General features: G+C 48.7%; 1 protein-coding gene across 4 annotated transcripts in view; it reads left to right on the forward strand.

Annotated features, from left to right (window-relative positions):
- The window catches only part of ZDHHC8 (zDHHC palmitoyltransferase 8), a 78,822-nt gene extending 59,233 nt beyond the window's left edge, over positions 1–19,589 (forward strand). For 3 of the 4 annotated variants that reach the window (XM_074206529.1, XM_074206531.1, XM_074206530.1), the window contains exons 5-11: positions 594–696; positions 1,584–1,675; positions 3,964–4,096; positions 4,514–4,622; positions 5,129–5,238; positions 5,715–6,751; positions 11,805–17,201. In XM_074206529.1, the coding sequence (XP_074062630.1) occupies positions 594–696; positions 1,584–1,675; positions 3,964–4,096; positions 4,514–4,622; positions 5,129–5,238; positions 5,715–6,751; positions 11,805–11,976 (1,756 nt within the window). In that variant the 3' untranslated portion in view covers positions 11,977–17,201. Of the gene's footprint in view, positions 1–593; positions 697–1,583; positions 1,676–3,963; positions 4,097–4,513; positions 4,623–5,128; positions 5,239–5,714; positions 6,752–11,804 lie in introns of all 4 variants that reach the window. The other variant, XM_074206532.1, reaches the window with a different exon arrangement.
- Positions 19,590–22,182: the final 2,593 nt, after the last annotated feature.

Genomic DNA, 22,182 nt, shown 5'->3' on the forward strand with positions numbered 1-22,182 from the left:
CCTGTCTTACTTCTTTCTCCTCTCCCTCCCTCCCTTTCCCCTTCCCTTTCCTTCTTTTCCTTTCCTCTTCTTGTTCTTCCTCCTCTCCTTTGCCAATCTTCCCTTCCTCCTCCTCCTCCTCCTCCCTTCTCTCTCCTCCTCCCTCCCCTCCCCTTTCTCCCTTTCTCCTTTCCCTTCTTCCCTTCTCTCCCCTTCACTTTCTTCCTTCTCCCACTCATTTCATTTGCCTTTTCCCTCCTTTTCCCCTCTCCTTCCTCCTTTTCCTCTTTCAGTTCCCTACTTCCTTACTCCCATTCTTTCCCGCTCCTCCCTTTTCTTCTCCAAAGGGGTGGGGGAATTGGTCAAGGATTATTGTGAGACGTTAGCTTCTGAGCACTCTGAGGAAGACAAGTCTTCCCTCCAGGTCATTGCATCTGGGTAATGGGTTCATTACTTCCCTCCTTGGCTCCAGAGGGTACTAGGAGAAGCTGGCTCCCAGCCCAGGGACAGCAAGGGAAGCTACCTGACCTGGGTCCTTGTTTTTGATGTTTCCCAGAGTTTCCCACCTGTTAGGTTTTCCCTCCCCCACTGGCATTTACCTTAACACCTCCCAGAATGGCCGTCATGTGTGTGGCCGGCCTCTTCTTCATTCCTGTCATTGGCCTCACTGGCTTCCACATTGTCCTGGTGGCCCGGGGACGTACCACCAATGAACAGGTAGGAACTCAGCCTTACAGGAACCAGGGAAGAAGAGGAGGGAGGTATATGGACCTAGGCCACATTAAGGGGGTGGTTGAAAAGCAGCCTGGTCCAGTGAAAATGACCCAGGATTTGGAGGTTCTTAGAAATAGGGTGATCATGGGCAAGTTTCCTCCAGGATATCCCAACCCTACCCCTTAGCCTGTTTTGTAAAATGGGGCTAATAATCTGCACATTTTCCCTCAAGTGATTGTTATAAGGAAAGCAAAAACCTTTCTATGGCACCAGAGTATCAGATAAACAAGCATTATGCTTGTGGGAAGTTCCCTGGTACAGAGCCTTCTTGGATGGTCATGCTAAGGGTCACTCCCTCTCTGAGTCTCAGATTTGCCCTCTTTAAAATGGGTATAAATAATCCCAGTTTGCCACAAGTTTCCTTGAGGACTGGCCCCCACCCCTCCAGTTTGCAAACTTGGCACTCTGGTCTCTGGGGATCCCCAAAGGGGATCCTTGCTCCCTGGTGTCATTCTTCCTCATCAGAAAGGTCCTTGCTCTGGAATCAGGGGAAAGGGGTTGGAATCTCGCCTCTGATGCTCACTTCAGGCATAACCCTCTGTGAAATGAGGGAGTCAGGCCAGTTGAGCTCTGAAGTCTTCTCCACCCCGAGTTCTGGCCTCCTTCTGATGGTGATCATTGTTGCTGCTTGCAATTTTTTGTTACCAAAAACTTCATGTATTCCCTCCTTTGATCTTCCCAAAAGCTCTAGTAGTGAGGTGCCATTTTTATTCCCATTTTACAGGTGAGGAAACAAACTGAGTGTCAGAGAAATGAAGTGACACAGATTCAGGGCTAATGTGTGTGTGTGTGTGTGTGTGTGTGTGTGTGTGTTTTTAATCTTTTTACAGGTGACGGGCAAATTCCGGGGAGGCGTTAACCCATTTACTCGAGGATGTTACGGCAACGTAGAGCATGTGCTGTGTAGTCCACTGGCCCCCAGGTAAGGTGGAGCTTTGTATGTGTTGTGGGGTGGGGAAAACTGGGGGGGTCTGTGTCCTCTGGACCCTCACTATTGGTGACTGTCATTCCCTGCCTTCTAAAGAAGGACTCCGGTTCAAATTAATTGGTCTATGGAGAAAAAGCTTTGACTGAAACCAGGGTTCACATCTTGTGTGTGATGCTTACTACCTGTGTGACCCAAGACAAATCACTTCATCTTCCTTGGCCTCAGTTTTCTCATCTATTTTTTTTTTTTGCAAGGCAATGGGGTTAAGTGGCTTGCCCAAGGCCACACAGCTAGGTCATTATTAAGTGTCTGAGGCCGGATTTGAACTCAGGGACTCCTAACTCCAGGGCTGGTGCTCTATCCACTGTGCTATCTAGCCATCCCCCCTTTTTTTTAAAGTTTTTTCATCTATTAAATAGAGGAATTGGGCTCCATGGATTCAGGCCTCTTTAGCATTATTGTTCTAAGCCTATGAACTTTGTAACTCTTCCCTGCGCTGGGCCTTAGCTCCCCTATCTGTAAAATGAGGATGTTGGAGGAGCTATTCATAGAATCCCATTTTCAAGCTAGAAGGGATCTCAGCGATCAACCCAGATTGAAAAAAATCTCCCCACTGCAACATGACCAGCAAATGGTTCTCTTGCCCCTGGTGGACGAGCTCCATTGAGTGCAAACTTACTGCACTCTTGGGGTTGACACTCACTCTTGGACCCCTCTGATTCTTAGGAAGGCGTTCTGCATTTCCTCCCAGTTCAGAGTCCTAGGACATTGTCTTGCTCTCATCTCTGACAATGGTCAGGGGCCAAGACCCAAGGTCTTGGAGGCCTTCAGTGACTGGCCAGTCTATGATCCAGGATACTGTCTGTGTTCAGTGGTCAAGTGTCTATGGTCTTGGAAATCCTCAGTCTGGGACTGGTTAATCTATGTCCCACGAGTGCTGTCCACGGTTAGTGGTCCACAGCCCATGATCTTGGAGGCCCTCAGTCTGTGACTGGCCAATCTCTGGCCCAGGAGTGCTGTCCACGCTTAGTGATCAGCTCTCCTTGGGGCTTCTGTGGTCACAGTCAGGTGCAGAGATAGTTAAACCGCAACCACATGAAATCACGATACACATTGGAATTGTATTACATGCAGGCTCATACACACATGCTCACATCCTATTGCACAAACACACCTTCCCCCTATGGAATCAGAGACTCCCCCTGTACATACTGTCCACTCAGAGCTTCTTGCATGGACCTGTCCTGGGAGACTTCCTTCCTATGCTTGACCTTGGCCTGGCTGCTGGTCCCCAAATAGAGAGACCTTATCAGACAAGTTAGTGATGACTAATGAGGGGCTCCTGCTCCTGTGGATGCAGGGAGAGCTTGGCTGCCTCTCCCCTAACCCCAACTCCTGTCACATCTCTCTTCTGAACTCCCCCCACCCCCCACTTCTTCCACCTGCTCTGCCCTGGCCTGAGTCTTCTTTCATCGGGCATTAGCTCTGGTATCCGTCACCCCTCCCCTCCTCCTTTAGGCTGGGCTTCAGAGCCCCCAAATCCATCCTCCTGGGACATATATATGGAAGCTTTTCTTCCTCCCCATGAGACTGATCAGAAAATCTCAGCTGATCCAGGCCTCTGCTTACATTCTTTTTTCCTGGTTTTCCCCTCCTATTTCCCCTCTTTCTTTTTCCTCTCTTCTCTCCCTCCCTCTTCCTACTCTTTCCTCTTTCTCATCCCTCTTCCTTCTTTCCTCTTTTCCTTCACTTCTCTCCTACCTCTCCTCTCCATCTTTTCTTTCTTCAACTTTCCTGCCTTTACCCTCTTCTACCTACCCTATAATTCTACCCCATAGGTAGGCTTAGCCAATATATATATTTATATCCCAGCTCCACCTTGGTGGCTTTGGACAAGTCTGGGCCTGAGGTTCTCATCTTTGGAGAGGTAAAGGAAGGCAGATGAGAATCTGAAAAGATCATCTAAGAGCAATCTTTTCATTTTTTCAATAAGAGTAATGGAAAGAACATTGAACTCTCTCAGGTCTTGAGATCTGAATTCAGATCCTGGTTCTCTGTTTACTACCCTGGGCAAGTCCTTGAGCCCTCCTGGTAGAGTGATGGGCTTTCACTAGAAGTGCCCTCTCCAGCTCTGATGTCAGCATTCTAAGGTTCCTGAAGTCCCTGCAAGTGCTAAATCCTAGGACCCCGTCATCCCCTTCCTCCCTTCCCTAGGCACATCTCCACTGAAGATGGGGGTAAGTGGGCACTATTCCCACCAGTCCACTATCTAACTCCTCCAGGTATGTGGCGGAGCCCAGGTTGAAGCTGGCCGTGAGTGTGAAGCCCCCATTCCTGCGACCTGATCTCTCTGATAGGCAGGTCTCAGTGAAGGTCAGTGACAATGGGATCCAGGCCAGCTTGAGTCGCAGCAAGGTGAGGCAGGGTCTAAGCCTGTTCCCCTGGACCTGTGTGTGGGAGCTCTGGGACAGGACCTGGGCTTCAGTCTTGTGTGACCCTGGGCAGGGGACTTAAGCTTACTTTCATTGTGAGCATCCCTTGGGTAATGGTGTCCATCTAACCCTCTTCTTTTGAGACCAGGATGCAAGGAGGGTCCTGGGGAGTGGATGCCAGAGAAGCTGGGGGTAGAGCCCATATTGGGGAGGGGTGGTAGAAGATGGCAGCACTCATACCCAAAGCCCAAGGGATGTCAGGTGAGGCTGGGGTAGGGGGGAATTAATACCCAAGGAGAGGTGGCCTTCCCAGGGGACCCCAGCCCCTGGTACTTTTATGTGGGGAGGCAAAGGGCTGAGCAGTCTGGCTGGGCCTCTGACCACTAACTCTCTGATTCAGTCCAAGATTAGCCTGGGAGGGCTGGATGAAAAATCCTTGGACCTGCAGCCTCCTCTGCCCCCCAAGGGAGAGCCTGGCAAGTACACTGAGCTTCAGGGGAGCAGTGATGGTGAGTAAGGTTGGGCTCCCCGTCCCAGAGCAGCCAAAGCAACTCTTTGGGGAACCTGATAGGTACCAAGGAAGTGAAAGGGAAGAACAAAGGAGGAGAGAAGATGTAGGAAGAGAGAAGGAAAGGAAAAAGAGGAGAGTAAGGGAGGAGAAGGAAAAGGAAGAGGTGATGAGGGACATGAGACCAGGGAAAGGGAGAAGAGGTGAAGAGGGAAGGTGAAGAAGTAGGAGACAGGAAGGAAAGGAAGGGATGGAGAGGGATGAGACAGGAAGGGGAAAAAGAGAAACTAAAGGGTGGGGGAGGAAGGGGTCATTTGGGGAGAGAGCTCACAGAGCAATGGGATTGGTATTTGAGAAGTGGGGACGGGGAAGGGGGAGTGGACTGTGCTTCATTTCGGCATCTCCTATAGAATGCCAGCCTCGAGGCGGGTGTGACCTCTGCCCTGCAGAACCTGTCACCTCCTCGAGGTTCACCTTAGTGGCTGAGTTGTTTGTCTTTTTCCCCAGAGGGTGGCCTGTCCCCTAAACTGACCAGTCCCCCAACACCTGCCATGTACAAGTATCGGCCTGGCTTCACCAATAATTCCAAGATCCACTACCATGCCACGGCTGACCAGGTGAGGAATTGCTCGACTTTTCTGAATTGCCTTCTTTGGACTAATGGATCTGTTGCAGTGGGGCCCGGGGAATCGTCTCTGGGGTCTCCTCAGAGTACTCTGCCTGGATCTTTCAGGATCATGGAACATCAGAGTTAAGAAACCTTTCAGAATAGGTGTCAGAGCTGGGAGGGTCCTCAGAACAAGGGATGTCAGAGTTGGGAGGGGGCCTTAGAACAGGGGATGTCAGGGCTGGGACGGTCTCAGAATAGGGTATATCAGAGCTGGAGGGGCCTTAGAACAGCATATGGAATATCAGAGTCAAGAGGATGCTCCAAGATTATCTGGTCCACTGATTCATCTTTAGAGAGGAGAGGAGAGCTAAGCTGCCTGGGGTCCCACGTCTCTGAGATCTCAGATCTGAGCTCTTTCCTCCAATGCTGGACCCCTTTCACTGGCTCATGGGCTCTGAGCACCCTCTTGCTGTCTTACTGTAGATCACTCTTCAGGATGGCAGTCTTGGGGAGGATGATGGTGGGACCCTTGACTACCAGTCGGAGCCCAATCTGGATCTTCCTGACTACCACCGGAGTGCCCTTCACAAGACATATCAGTCGTCCCCACTCCACATGGATTCCTACGCTGCCAACTCGCGCTCCCTGAGCCTGAAGTCTGCCAGCAGGCAGGGGACAGACCAAGTGGCCCTCCACCCTCTGAAACCCGAAGGAGCCCCCCCAACCCCCTACAAGACCATCTTTTCTCCCAATTCCTTGTCTAACCGCAATAGCAGCCTATCCTATGACAGCCTGTTGAACCCAATGTCTCCTGCGGGTCGGAAATTTCCGGCTCATTCGGTGGTCGGCTCGGCGGGCTACCACTCTCCCTACCTGTCGGCCAAAATGTGCCACTTGCGTGGGGGGGAGCTGCAGCGGCCAGGGCCTCGCAGCTTCAGCCCGGTTCTAGGTGGGGGCACCCCCAGCTCACACCCCCGGGACCCTTCACCGGTGCGCTATGACAACCTCTCCAAGACCATCATGGCCTCCATCCAGGAGCGCAAAGAGATGGAGGAGAGAGAAAAGTTGCTTCACTCACACCCGGACTCCGTGTTTGGGGACTCTGGTGTCTATGACACCCCCAGCTCTTATAGCCTCCAGCAGGTCAGCACACTGTCGTCGGACGACCCCCGCAGCCTGGCACTGCCCTGCGGCTCTCGGGAGAACCTGACCTCAGCCAGTGGCGGCTTTGGGGCCAGGAGCCCCTTGCTCCAATCATCTCTGTCCTCCCTCTCGGGGGTCATGGCGCGGGCCCCGAGGACTTCCACCACCTCCCTCCAGGCTGACTTGGCCAATAATAATGTTCAGAGCCACCAGACGCTGCAGGGCCGGGGGACCGGGGGTCCCTACATGTCCCCGGGCCATCAGGTCCCACCTTCCCCCTCTGGGATGCCAAGGTCGCCTTCCTATGGAGGCCCCAAGGCGGTCTCATTTATTAATACTGTGGAAATCACAGAGCCACCCCCTCTAGGAGTTCAAAGGTAAGTGCTGGCTGGGGTCCTTCCTGAAGGGCTCCCCGCTTCTCTGCTGCCTTGTCTAGCAACCCTATTTCCCCAGGACCCGGCTTTGGTTTTGTAGAGGATTATTCCCAGGAGGATCCTCAGCTCCTTGGAGTAGGGTGTGAGTCGATGCTGAGGACCCAGGCCCTCCGAAACCATCCTGGGGAACCCTGGCCCCCCTGGCTGCCCAGTGCCTTGGTCTCATCAATCTGTGCCTCCTCTTCTGCTGCCACTGCTACTGCTGCCCCACCTGCCTTGGGACTCACTGCTTCCCTTCCTTTTCTTTACTTACCTCAGCATCCTCTCTAGATCACCTAAGTGCTGGGTCTGGGATCTCTTCACAAGGGAAAGGGAAACTACCAACTCAGAAATAAGACCTAAGAGTGAGGCCAACAGGATTGGTAAAAGATGCCCCCTGGCCAGGCTGGCCAGCTCAGTAAACTCCCACAATGATCTAAGTCTCCGGTCCCATTCTCAGATACTACCATTATCATTGGTCCTTGACCAAGTCCAGACAGGGCTTTCTCTTGTCATCTGCTGCCTCTTCTCTTTAGAGAGAGGAAGATGCATAGTTAGAAAGCTCTGGGTTCCAATCCCACACATGCTGACTGTGACCTTGGGCACGTCACTTCACACCTCAGTGTTGTAGGAAACTCTCAGGTGCAGAGCAGCCATCTACCAGCATTGGTACAGGGGCTAGCCCCAAGGAGAATGAAAGAACATCCTTTTGCTGATGAAATCACAAATTGGTTCTCTGCCTTCACAAATATAATAATGGAACCCCATCACCCCTAATCTGATCACTCACCCATGTACACTCTCTCCCTTTCTCTCCTCTCTCTCCCTCCCTCCCCCCCTCTCTGTTTCTTTTTTTCTCTCTCTTCCTCTTCCCCTCTCTGCCTGTCTTTTTCTCTATATCTTGTCTCTGTTGTCTCTGTCTCACTCACTCTTGCTCTACATCTATCTCAGGTCTATCTCTGTCTCTCTGTCTCCCCTCCCTTTCTTCCTCTTTCTCTCTCTCTCTCTCTCTTTCCAGGAAGGGACTTTCCCTCCCCTTTCTGTCCTGCCTTACCCAATTTTGGAAAGACCCAAAGTCTACTCAGACTCTGAGAATTGATCCTTTGGGAGCACTCAGAGGGTGAACATGCCACAGCACTTACCTTTTACTCTGCCTTCCCATCCCTCATTTCCATTCATCAAGACCTACTCTATGGCAGATACCATAATAAAGGCTGGGCACAAAAGAAGCAAAATATAGTCACTGCCCTCAAGGAGCTTGTGATCGAATGGAGGAGGCAACATGGAAACAAATATTTACAAAGCAAATTAAAGGCAGGATAAATAAGTAATTAGCAGAGGAAAGACACAGGAATTAAGAGGGGCTGGGGAGGACTTCCTTTAGGAAGCAGGATTTTAGTTGGGACTCAAAGTCAAAGAGGTCAGTGGTCAGAGAGAGGAATGAGAGCATTCCAGTCTGAGAAAATGCTCAGAGCCAAGAGATGGGGGGTTCTGTTGGTGGAGCAACCAAGAGGCTGGTATCTCTGGATCAAAGAGTTTTGCATTGGGGGGAATAAGGTGTAAGAAGACAGGGAAGATAGAACTTTGAAGCCCTACCAAAAGATTTTGAATTTGCCCTTGGAGTTTATTGAGTAGGGGTGACAGGATCAGATCTTTGCTTTAGGGAGGCTCAATGGAGGATGAACTGGAGGGGGAAAGATTTGAGGCAATCAGACCCCCTGCCCAGCAGCTATTGCAGTATTCCAGGGGAGACATGATGAGGGTCTGCATCTGGATGGGACAGTATCAGAAGCCAAAAGGGGAGAGATCGGGGGTGGTGGTGGTGCCTGTTACCCCCAACAACAATGGGGAAGGTGGAGTTTAGAGGGAAAGATGATGAATTCTGTTTTGAACATAATGAATGTAAGTCTACCAGCCATCCAGTTCAAGATGTCTAAAAGGCAGTTGGAGATGGGAGACTGAAGGTCAACAGAGGGAAAGATGGATTTGAGAAGCAGCAGTATAGAGATGGTAAATGATTCCACTAGTTGCTGATGAGATCACCAAGTGAAGCAATATAGAGGTTCAAGAGCTCAGGATAGAACCCTGAGAGACCTCTTCAGAGCTGTTGGAGGAGACAGAAGGACTGGTCAGAGAGAAAGGGGTGAAAACCAGGAGAGATGGTCTCTTGACAACATAGAATCTAGAGAGGACCAAGGAGTGAGGAGTGATGAGCAGGGTCAAAGACTGCAGAAGTCATAGAGACTGAGGTTGGAGAAAAGGCAGCAAGATCACTGGTTAACTTTGGAGAGATCAGTTTTGGTGGAGAGAGATCAAAAGCTGTATCATAAGGGGTTAATGAGAGAGGAGAGAAAATGGAGGTACTTATCATAGATGGCCTTTTCAAATTTAGCTATGGCTGTCAAGAGATATAGGACAATCATGGAGATGGAAGGACCAAGTGAATTTTTTTCCAAGATGGTGGAGACATGGACATGTTTGTTGACTGTAGGAGATGAGCCAATAGAGACAGAGAGGATGAGGGGGCGTCAGTTGGAGATGGAATGAAATGGGATTACTTATCCTCTCCTCAGACTCTTCAACAAAATGATAAAAGGGGATGGACTATATGACATTCATCAAAGATGATTCTCTTATCAATGTTGACCATTCCCAGCTCCTTCCCTTCTCTATCTTCTTTTGGACAGGGTCTAGTTCATAGTAGACAATAAATGAATGCCAGTTGACTGATTTTCTTTGGACATATCCAGCTCACCCGTGATTGGCCAAGATGATGAGGAGACTCCTCATTCAGTGATCATTTGGAGGAGTGGAGAGGATAATGCCTCATGAGGGTCTGCAGCATCAAAAGGGAAGGATTGTCATAGAGAAGAGAGATCCAACTCATTCTCTTAGACTCTTGAGGCCAAAACCAAGAGCCTTGGGGGGAAACTCTGGGTTTAATCAAAAGAAAACTCCCTAACTGGAGCCCTCTTGCCAGAAAATGGACAGCTAGGTCATTCTGGGAGTCAAAGAAGCCTTGAGTTCAAGTTCCACCATTGACAATTACTAGCTCTTTGAAACTGCAGTGGGGAAGACACTTGGCTCTTTCAACCTCAGTTTCCTCTATTTGTCCAATGGTGGCAATAAAATAATAATAGTGTCTCCCTTCTGCCACGGTTGTTAGGAACAAATTAGATAATGTATATTAAGTGCTAGGCAGCGGATGGATAGTAGAATTATTAGTCATTTGTTACTAGAGCGAAATGAGTTCCTACCTCGTATTATGGAAGTGATCTCAGAGATTCTTCATTGTTGCTGTTTCATCATATCTAACTCTTCATGACTGCATTTAGGGTTTTCTTGGCAGAGATACTGGAGTGATTTGCTATTTCCTTTTATATTTTACAGATGAGGAAACGGAGGCAATTAAAGTGACTTGAGTGACAGGGCTGAGGGTCACACAGTTAGTAAGTGTCTGAGACCGTATTTGAACTCAAGAAGATGAACCTGGAACTTTTAGAACCCTAGAGAGTCTTAACTCTAAACCTAATCCAACCCCTCCACCCATTTTGCAGAGGAGGGATCTGAGGTCAAGGGCAGATATGAGACTTTCCCAAGATCACAAAGTAAGTGACTGAGGCAAGATTTGCATTTAGGCCTGACACCCAAGGCAGCTCTCCCTTCTGTTGTCCTGAAGTCTCTCTTTAAGAAGAGTCTCATCATTCATTATAGAGGAGACTGAAACTAGGGAAGTGGGGGAGCCCGAGCCTCTCCTCAGGGCTGGAAGAAGTAATGGGATATCCTGGGGGACATCTGACCTTGAGTGGATGATGAGACCGGGTTTCCAGTTGCTGCCCAGCCCTTGGGGCTGCTACCTGAGCTTGGGGCTCACCTGACTGGCCCAGTGCCAGGACTTCCCCAAGGCAATTGGCTTGCGTGTCCATAGCGCCCTCTAGTGTGTGAGAGGAGAGCAGGGTTAGGCTTGAGCAGAAGGGATGCTGACTTGGGATAGGCTATCCTAGCACCAGGGGCAGGGAGAGACCTGGACCACCCCCATGGTTTACAGACACTTCATTGTGTAAATAGTTTCAACTCACCCAAGACTACTCAGAGAGGTAGTATCCAAGGTGAGATTGGAACCAGGGCTTCTCCCTCCCAGGTCCCATGTTCTCTCCCCTGAATCATAATTCTCCTCTTGCCATACCCCATCCTTTCATTTTGTAGGTAGGGAAGGAGAGGCAAGGAGAGAGAGTATCAGGGTCTGAAAGCAACTCAATAGCAAAGTCGGGATTCAGAAGTGGACAGAATCTTGGAGATCACCTAATCCCACTCTTTCATTTAATAGACCCAGAGAGGGGAAAGAAATTACTCAAGATGCCCAGCTCTTAGGCAGTAGAGTCTGACTGCAAATCCAGGGTTCTTCTCCTCTCTCTCTGGGGCCTTGGCCTTCCTTTCCAGGCTTCCTTTCATCTCATGACATCTTTTCCACTAAAGTTCAACAAAACTCTTCTTCCATTGCTGGCTTTCCTTTGCAGCAGGCACTGGGGCTCAGCAGGAAATGAATGGTCTGTGGTCATGGTGATGGCTTCTCCCTCCACCCACTCTGGGATTCCTAGGTCCTGGAAAGAAAAGTGCCTTCCTTAAACTTCCCAGGATTCTCGTCCAAAGGGAAGGTAGAGGAGAGCAGAAGCTTCTCAAAAGGAAAAAGAGTCTGGGCTTTGGGAATGGGAGAGGAGTTGACCATTTTTGCCCACAGGCGTTTGGACCTGGATCCTGGCAGTGTGTGGTCTTTGTCAGTGTGGTTCCCCTGCCCCATCTGGTCCCCTTGGTTGTCCGTGTGGCTCCTGACCATGTTAGCTGAGGCGTCCTGACCCAGAGCCCTAGGGGAGAGGAGGGGGAAGGAGGTGAGGGGAAAGGAGGTGGGGCAGACTTTGAGTCTGTCCCTGTGGCCTTGGCTGCTAAAATGTTGTGTCAAGCCTCTGTGTGTTCATGTGTATGTATGTGTGTGTGTGTGTATGTGTTTCTTTTCTCACAGGGAGCATGTGCTGCTGAAGACCCCTCAGAGTATTCTAAATGGACAGTCTAAAGGCCTTCCCAGATTGGGGCCTGTGGCCAGCACCCAGGGGGTCCCTGGAAGCCCTAACAGGCACACAAATGTTAAGAAGGTATCTGGAGTAGGTGGGACCACATATGAAATTTCAGTGTGAAGAGGACACCTCACTCTATCCTGGCCTTGTGACCTATGGCACCCTGAAGATGAAAAACCAAGGAGATGCCACTTGGGGGTTGCCTGCTGTTTTTCCTGTTTTTCTTCTTCCCTACAAGCCCACCTTCTTCAACCCCTTCCCCTTCTGAACATCCCCAAGGGAATGGAATGAACAGTCTTGAGAAATGACTGGCTTGGGAGTGTCACCAGAGTAGACATACCTGTATGGTGTGTTCCTTGGTCCATTCCAGATGCTCTGATGTGGACACCATTTTGAAATCCTGCGCCAGATTTATCTTGTTTCTCAGACTGCACAGCAGGCCTGGACATCACACATCTGTGCCTGGGAGAGCCGATGGGCCTCTCAGCCAACGTGAGTTTGTGGTGGAGAGTGGAGACCCATATTGATCATGCTTCTTCAAAGATGGGTCCAAAAAGGTTTCTCATCCAACAACTGGATATCTGTGTTCTTGGGTTCTGCAGCCCTTTCCCTACCAATCTTGTGGGATGACCATGGCTGTGGGGAGGTGTGGATCAGAGAAGGATGGGCCACAGGAAGACCCCCAGTCTAAGAAGTCAGCTTATTCAGATGTATTAACTCTGGGAGACACGGGGCCTCCTGGAAGGACCAGCCTCCATTGAAGGCCCAGCCCAGCACCTACACTTGATCTGAGGAGTGTAAAGAGGTGGGGCATCTGACTGGGTAGTTCCAGTGGTTTGGGGTACCACACATCCAAAGAGTCGACTTTCCAACATGGCTGATACTCCTCTCTTTCTTTCTCTGTTCACACAAGACTTTTTTTCCACTTCGGACCGAGTTCATCAACTTTACTCTGAATTTTTCCAGGCAGAGCACACATACCTCATTAGGCTTGACCACAAAGAAGGGGACAGGGTGATTCCATTAAGGATCCAAAGGAAATCTCTTTTGTTCCCATCAATTCTCTTGGAGAGAGAGGAACAGTCACTCAGTTGACCAATGTGTAAGAAAGAAGGCGTATCCCTCACTGAAACTATGCAGAGACTGCTTGCCAAGTATGTGCCCAGTTGAGTGTGTGCCCCCCCAGTCCTGCTGGCACCCCCATTTAGCTCTTTGCACCAGGTCATTCTAGGAGCCAAAGTTTCTATGTGGAAAGCTGAGGGGACAGTGGTACCCACCTACCTTCTACTGAAGACTTTTCCTGTACCTTTCTAAGACCCTGTCCCCTTGCCATGACAATGAGCAGGGAAGAGCTAAAGATGGGAAGGATGCCACCCTATGTCTACTACTCTTGCCTCTGGGGTAAACAGTGGTCTGAAGAGGGTAGGCAGGTTCAACTTGAATGAAGTTCCACCAGGGCCATGTCTCAACCTCTGAGGGTCCTAGAATTCTTTGTGGTCTGACTGGCACGAAGATGCCAACCAATTATCTCAATCTTCCTGGAGCTGGTAGCCTTGGTGAACACATGCCTGATACCAACATCTACAAAAGGACTAAAAGTTGAAGCATCTAAACCTTTGGCCAGGCACCATTAGGAGGCTCCAGTGAATTCCCCTGACTTGGCACATGAAAATGCCCCCCAGCTTCCTGTTGCTATTAACGAGTTGCCTTGTTCATTATTATATTTAGCTTCACAAGCTTTTCCTCCCCCTCCCTCTCTCTTTTTCCCTCTAAGACTTCCAGATGCCTCCATTTCTCAACTTTGAGAAGGGAGAGAATAATGTTCCCCGCTGTATTTGCCGAATCCTTCTGTATCATGTGTGACAAGAGGGGTGTGTGTGGTTCCCAGGATGAGTAGAAATAGTTTGGATCTCAAATTCCTCTGTGTGTGGGTTCCCCACACATCTCCCCCCCCCCCACCAAGCAAATGGTTCTGTTGTGTCTGTTCTCTGGTCTTCTAGAATCTGTCATTTGTCCATACCTTGTATTACCTGTATAATGTGGTGGGGGGAACCTGTGCTTTTGGCTGTGGGGACATGTTGTACTTGAAGCCTTAATTCTTCATGTTTCTCTTGTTGGATGGGTTGATATAAATGGAGAACATTAGTTAATTAACTTTGGGAAATCAGACCTATATGGATAAAGTAGGCTGGTTTCACCCCCTTATCTCCACTATGACCTCTCTAGGCCTCTATCAGAAATGATAACCCCAGGGCCCACTTTTTGCCATCAAAAATTGTGAGGTGACAAATAGGCTGGGTCAATAGGAGACTGGGCCAAGGAGGTACTCAGATTTACCCCAATGAGAAGCACATTTTCATCGTTCACCTCTGTGTGAGTGGCTTTATTTTTTTATTTTTTAAATTTTATATAATTTTGTTAAAAAAGAGAGAGAGAGAAATCACATTGAATTCATACACTGTATGAATGAACCTTTAGGGTGCCCCCATCAAGGCTTTTGTCTAACCAAAGGACCCAAAGTTGCAGTACCTAGAACCCTTGGCCATGAACCATTGGCAGGCACCCAGATGCTCCAGTGATTCCTCCTGGGCTTGGCACATGAAAACGTCCCCAACTTTCTGTCAGTATTAATGAGTTACTTTCCCCCCAACCTACTTCATTATATTTAGCTTTAGAGGTTTTCCTTCTTTCCTTCCCTCCTCCATCCCAACCCCTTTCTCCACTCCCACTCCCCAAGACCTCAGTTGAACAATATATGAAGCATCATACACTTGTATTTCTATAACAGGGGCTAATGAGAGGGAAACTCATCCCTATTCAAGATGGCAGCCAGGTGTGTGGACTTTCCCCTTCTCCCACTTATGGAACAGATGGGTCCCAGTCCAGTGTACTGTGGATGCCAAAGAGGCCAATTTTCTGGCTTGAGGAATCATTTAGTGTCAGGACTTGAAGGGCCAGACCCTAGAGATCAACTAATCTAACCCTTTAAACATTTGGCTATTTTTGTGGTATAATTCCCCTCTCTGGGCCTTAGTTTCCTTCTCTGTCAAATGAGGATTTGAATTAGATTATCTTGGAAGTCTCTTCAAATGCTCAGTCTTATAATCTTTCAAAACCCTTCTTTCTTTTCAAATAAAAACAAAACCAGAAACCAAGAGAGGCTAGGTCTAGTGTGTAGTTAAGAGTTCAGAGGGCAGGAGATGGTGGGATGAGCCCTCCCTGCTTGTGGAGCCAGGAGACCTGCTACTGGTAAATGATATGTCTTGGATCAAGTCCCTTCTCCTTGGTAAGCCTCAGTTTCCCAAGCTATAAAATGAAGAGATTAGATGAGACGGTCTTTGATATCCCCATTCATTCTAAAGTTCTATTCTCCTTGAGCTGCCCAAGTGACCTGCTTCTTGTTCCAGCCCATAAAATCTGAGATAGAAATGTTTCAGTCCACACCTGGGTCTCCTTGACAGAGTTCCAGGATCTGGGCCACACTCTGCCAAGACAGAATCTCCTTTTGGTAGGTCTGTTTAGAAAAAGAAAAACAGGACTTCATCAAATCCTGTGTGTTCCCTGGGGAAGGAAATGTTGACAAACTCTATTCAGATCAGAGGTCCTAGCTGTATAGTTGGAGCAGACCTTGGAGGTGCTAGATCCCTCTTTTTACAAGTGGGAAAACTGAGGTCTAGAAAACTGATTTGCCCAAGGCCACAGAGCTAGACTTTGAACCCAGGTCCTTTGACTCCCAATGTGGAAACTCTTTTTCTCCTCCACTAGCTACTTCATGAAGAGACTGTTGGGGATGGAGGACTGAGTAGAGACCACAGGAATAAGATAAGACTAGTGGAGGACCTCATAGCATGAGGGAGGGTCAGGGCTAAAGAGACATGAAGAGGGTGTGTGTGTGTGTGTGTGTGTGTGTGTGTGTGTGTGTGTGTGTGTGTGTGACAGACATAGAAGGAAGAAGGGATAGCAATGAAAGATAGAGACAGGGAGAGACAAAATCCCCTTGTCCCAAATTGTCCTCCAAACACTGTGTGTGAGTGTGTGTGTGTGTGGTGACAGACAAAGGAGGAAGAGATAGGAATAAAAGATAGAGACAGGGAGAAAAAAGAAGACCCTTGTGGCCCCAAATTGTCCTCTGAACATGCTTGAGAGAGTGTGTGTGTGTGTGTGTGTGTGTGTGTGTTTGCAAAAAAGAGAAACAGAGAATCCTCTGGGGCTCCCAATTGTTCTTCAAACACCAGAGATCACTGACCACCAAAGACCACAGATTGTGCCCAGGTAGGGCTTGATGGGTTGGTGGTCCCCATTTGGTCCTTAAGAAGAGCCAGGGCAGAGAGGTGAGTGACCCCATGGAAAAAGTCAGCTAGAGGTACCTATCCAGGAAGAAGGAAGGAAGGGATCATTCTAGTAACCAAGGAAATGGAGACTCCTTTCCTTCCCACATGGCCTTGACTAAAAATTCTCCCAAGGGTTTACAATTCTCCTTTATCCCATGATCATGGATCTCCTTGGCAGGCTGGTCTCGTCAGCTTCACAGAGGAGGTCACAAGACATAGAGAAGACTCCTGATTTAGAACTGCAAGGGACCTTAGATAGCATCTGCTGTGGTAGAGAAGGGCAAAATGAAGGTCTGAGAGGGGAAGGGACTCCCCAGCAAAGTTGACATTAGGAGGTAGATGGACTCATTTTTCTCAATGAGATCTCAAAGCACTGAGCTTGGAATTGTGGCACAGATGTCTTATAGGAATGGTGGCCCAAAGCAGGACCTTACTGGGGAATGAAATAGGAACTGTCCCTTCCTGCCAGGCTCGTGTGCTGTGAGGGGGATCCAGCCTGCTGTCTGAGGGTTGAGCCTAGAAGGGACCAGAAGACTGGGCAATTGTAGATTATAGTATTTTGGGACCTAGATCCAGTAGGACAAAGTGTTATCACTGGAGAGACCTTAGAACATAGACCATGAGAACTGGAAAGGACCTTCGAACAGGGGATGTCAGAGCTGGGGGGAGGAGGGGCCTTCGAACAGGGGATGTCAGGGCTGGGAACCACCTTAGTACAGGGGATATCAGAGCTGAGAGGGGCCTTAGATATTATTTAGTCCAATCCTTTCATTTTAAGAGAACCTAGGAAATTAAATGACTTGTCTTAGGTGGCAAAGGCTGTGACAGTGGGCATTCAAAGCCCCCTCCACATTCAGGGCCCTCCCCGCTGCCTCTGGACAGTGGTGGCCGGCCCCCTGGTCCCTCGCCTGACTTGCCTCTCCTCCGTTTCTGTCTCCGTTTCTCTTCCTGCTGCGGCCTCCCCTCAGGGGGCGGATCGGAGCCTGCAGCCGAGGATGTGGGAACAGCGGGCGGCTGAACCCCAGGACCAGCCTCCACCTTTGCCGGTACCACTGCGCTAGCTCGGCCCTCCGTCCCCCGTGGAGCCCCACGGCCTCTGGCTACTGCCCCCCTGTCGGGGTGCCCCAGCTGGCTGCCGTGTGTCGCTTGCACTCAGCCGCATCCACCCTCTTCCCGAGCCTCTCTTGGCCGGAGCGGGATGCCAAGTAGAGACCGCCGGTGCCCCTCGTCCAGAAGGCCAAGCTCCTTTCACAGGACTCACTCAGGATGAGGCCCCCTGCGGACTTTGGGGGGCCAGGGAGAAAGAATTCAAATTCCAGGGGCATCTGCCCCTACGTAATATGTGGTGGTGGTGGGGTTATAGAATATTGACTGGAACAGTTGGAAAAATTTGGCCCTAGCTCATGCTGCCATAGCTGTGATGGCTATCAGATAACAGTGTGTTTCCTTTCCCTGCCCCCTAATGAGAGCCAAGTGTTAGCCCCTCTTTAAAAAGAAGCCCAGATCCTCACAATCAGTGTCCACTTGCTCTAGGAGGCTGCCCAGAGGTCAATAAAGGGTGTGGCATTGCCCTCCTGTTAGAATGGGACTGGACCTCCTGCCCTCTGGGGAAGAAGCCAGGATAGTCACAGTGCCCCCCACCCCGAGGTCTGCAAGGTTTTCTGACTTGAACAAGAGCCCCAAGTTATTTCTTTTGGGTCTTAAGGAAGTCTTCTCCAAGGTGGTCAGTAGCTCTGAGGGATGGGATGGGATGGGGTGGAAGATGGGGAGAGATATGAGATGGAAGGTTTATGAATCCCCTCTCAGGCAAATGATGGGATCTCCAAGCCCTGGGTTCAGGTCCTTGGATGCCGAGGAACTGTTTTGTGGTAGCTGTGGTTCATACCAAGGCCTGAGTCCTTCCTCTCAAATAGACCTGGCCCAGTTCTGGCTCGGAGATAATGAGGAGCCAAGGAGAAAGGTGGCTGTTCAGAAGCTGTACTCCCCTCCTCTCTGCTCCTTGATTCCTAGCTCTGCTTCCCTAATGGTGTTTGTTCTTAGATGCCACGGTGCTCAGAAGTGACAGCGTGAGAATTTCCCCAATTCTCCCCACTGATAGGAGTCACCAAATTCACAGCTCCCACCACCAGGGGTGCATCTGGGTGAGGGCTCCACCCCCTCCCCTCACCACATAAATCAAACCATAGCACTTTAAATATCCTTTCCCTTATACTAGGTTTTTGGCTTCAGGTAATTTAAAAGGTTTCAGGTTGCATGGGGATGGAGGGGGGTGGAGTTGATCCTGAGCAGGAACTGCACTGAGGGTCCACCAGCCTGAAGGATGGCCCTGCTTGCCAGTGGCTGCCCCCTCATCCCCAACCCCCCCAGACCATGGCTGCCCCCATCTTCCCTCCCCACCAGGGCGTACTCGCATGTTGCCTTAACCCCCTCACCATCCCTGCTGCCTACTTCTCACTGAAGAGCCTGGCTGTTCATTTGGCCCACTGTCCTGTCTTGCGTCTGTATGGAGCCAAACCCCAGCAGGCCTTGTAATGTCTACGTTAAGCCAACATCTCGGGCCCAGATGAATCTGGACCCGGGGTGGGGAGGCTCGAGGTCCTCCCCAGAGCCAGACTCAGCCAGGCTGGGGCTCTCCTATCTCCACAGAGAGCACCACCACAGCTTCCCCGCTCCCCCACACCCCACGCTGCTATGTTTCCACTGAAGAAACAACCCTGACTTTCTTCCTTTCTCATGCTGATTTCAATGTTGTACAAAGCATACCCTATAGATGCCTAGAGAAATCAATGTTTTTATCTGCTCCCCAGGATCATGGGCACGGTAGGAAGGAACATTTGCCTCAGTCCTTCCTTGGTTAAGGTATTCTCTCTCCTGAGCCATCTGGGGTCCTGGAGAGCATCCTGGACCAAGTTTGATGGAGGGGGATGAGGGTCCCAGGCGTTCCCAGAGGGATTGGAGGGAAGAGTCAACCTTGGGCACATGTAGCTAGCTAGATGCCCTTTGCCAAGCCTGGGGGTGAGAGGATGCAATTTGAGTTGTTCCCAGAATGCCAAGCAAGGGACCAACCTTAGCAAGTGGGGGCACATTGGGTTTGCATGAGTTTATTTAACTGCCTTGAGGAAGAATGAGCAACAAAATCTATTTATTTTCAATTGTACTGAAGCACAGAATGACATTTTCAGACCCTGTAACCCCAACTATGGAATATAAAGTATATATTATGGTCGCCTAACTGTATTTCTTCAAGTTTTTGAAAAACAAAACAAAATTACGATAGATTGTTCTACAAGGGTATTTTTTCCATTTAATTCCCTGAATAAATTTTTGGTGTTTTATCTCCATGACTCCTGTCTTTATATTTGGCCTTCACTCCCTAGTCCCTGATTGACCCTGAAGGAGAGAAATCACGGGATCAAAGAGTTTAGGAAGAATCTGTCAGAGGTTGGCGTCCTGAGCTCTTGGAGGTGGGTATTGGAAGGCCTGAAATACAGTTCTTCTTTAGAAGAAGGAAGGAAGGGAGGGAGGGGAGGGAGGGAGGGAGGGAGGGAAAAAAAGGAAGGAAGGAAATAAGCATTTACCTACTTTGTGTTAAACACTGATCTAAGTGTTTTACTTATATGTCAATTAATCTTCCTAACAACCCTGGAAGGTAGGTGAGATTATGTTTCCTTTTTATGGTTAAAAAAATGATAAATATCAGAGGTTGGATTTGAACTCAGATCTTCCTGACCCCAAGCTTAGCACTTTTCATATGGGATCAGGCTCTTGAGATAGGTGAGGATTGATACCCTCTTCTTTTTTTTTTCTTTTTTAGTTTTTGCAAGGCAGTGGGGTTAAGTGACTTGTCCAAGGCCACACAGCTAGGTCATTATTAAGTGTCTGAGGCTCGATTTGAACTCAGGTCCCCCTGACTCCAGGGCTAGTGCTCTATCCACTGTGCCACCTAACTGGCCCCCATATCCTTTCTTTCTTTCTTTCTTTCTTTTTTTGGAATTGTCTCTTCTCCTTATTATTTCTTTTGTTGTTGTTGTTGTTTGTAAGATTTTATTTATTTTGAGTTTTACAATTTTTCCCCTAATCTTGCTTCCCTTCCCCATCCCCCACAGAAGGCAATTTGCTGGTCTTTCCATTGTTTCCATGTTGTACATTGATCCAAATAGAACATGATGAGAGTGAAATATCCTTAGGGAAGAAACGTAAAGTATAAGAGAGAGTAAGAGCAGACAATAAGTTATCAGTTTTTTTCCCCTAAATTAAAGGGAATAGGGGCAGCTAGGTGGCATAGTGGATAAAGCACCGGCCTTGGAGTCAGAAGTACCTGGGTTCAAATCCCGTCTCAGACACTTAATGATTACCTAGCTGTGTGGCAAGCCACGTAACCCCATTTGCCTTGCAAAAAACCTAAAAAAAATAAATTAAAGGGAATAGTCCTTGGTCTTTCTTCAAACTCCACAGTTGTTTCTCTGGACACAGATGGTATTCTCCATTGCAGACAGCTAGCTCCAAATTGTCCCTGATTGTTGCCCTGATGGAATGAGTGAGTCCATCAAGGTTGCTCATCACCCCATGTTAGGAGTGTACAGTGTTTTTCTGGTTCTGCTCATCTCACTCAGCATCAGTTCATGCAAATCCCTCCAGGCTTCCCTGAATTCCCATCCCTCCTCCTCATATATTTTCTTAAGTGAATTAGTTAAGTCTCCCTTCTGGGCTGATATTTTGGAGGTAATGAGAACTACTTTTTTGTGGCCTCTGTTCTCTATTCATGAATTAATAGGCCAGCCCAGGCCAACACTCTATCCACCTTCTGGACCCCAAGTCACATTTGTGGCCCACTGCAAACTTTATAATTCCAGTTTCTTCCTCCATTAACTGAGGAAGATAATAATTAAAACTAAAAGTCTAATGAGTGGTATAAGACATGAAGGGGGAGAGGTTTGATGCAATTAGAAAGTAAGGGAGTGATAACTGGGATGATTTTCTGCAGAGACATTGTGTGTTCTGAGACCACTATGGTAAGTTGAAAAGGTTTGCCAGGAACTAGGAAACATTAACCAGAAGGGCTCTGGCAAGGATAAAAGGGAGTTGATGCCATGCCAAGTACATTAATTGGTAGCACCCCCCCCCCCCAGTATGAATACAAGAAATAAACCTAGTGGCGTCAGCTTTCAGGTTGGCCTTACTCAGAATCCTTAGGATAGTCAGCTTTATATGGAGGACAGCGGACAAGGGATGCTCTTTTCCCCAAGACATTGTCCAGTCTTTTCAGTGGTGTCCAGTTCTTCATGACTCCATTGGATTTTCTTGGTAGAGATATTAAAGTAGGTTGCTATTTCCTTCTCTAGCTCATTTCATAGATGAGGAAACTGAGCCCAACAAGATGAAGCCCAGGGTCACTCGTAAGTGTCTGAGGCCAGATTTGAACTCAGGTGTTCCTGACTCCAAGACCAGTCCCATCCACTGCACCACCCAGTTGCCCAAGTCAAGATACCTTGGAACAATCAGAAATGCCATCAGCCCACCTCCTGGAAATGCTTCTGAAATGCTTCTGAAAATGAGCAAACCACTAATGTGGACCAACCATGGGAAGGCATGAAATGAGATGAAGATATAGATATTCTACTACAAAATAACCAAACTTGAATCAAACTGTAAACTTACCAATTAAGACAAGGACCCAATGATAAGTTTTTTTGTCAATGATAACCTTCCTCCTAGGCCCATAATAACATGCTGGGGACAGTGTATGGCAGTCATAAGAACTAACTTCATTCCTGAATCCAAATGAGAGGGAAGAGAAATAGAAATTGAGTAGTGACTTAAATCTGAAAAGGGGGGAACTGGTGGACTAGGAAGTATTCGAATCTGCTCTTAAAATTCCAGAAATGTCACTTTATGATGAAATAGATGACAATAGGAAAAGAGATAGGCATACTGAGAAAGGAATTTTTAAAACCCTTTCTGATTTTGATGGAAAAAAAATCCAACTACTAGATCA

The sequence above is a fragment of the Macrotis lagotis genome, chromosome X (genome assembly GCF_037893015.1).
Source record: "Macrotis lagotis isolate mMagLag1 chromosome X, bilby.v1.9.chrom.fasta, whole genome shotgun sequence".
Taxonomy (NCBI): domain Eukaryota; kingdom Metazoa; phylum Chordata; class Mammalia; order Peramelemorphia; family Peramelidae; genus Macrotis; species Macrotis lagotis.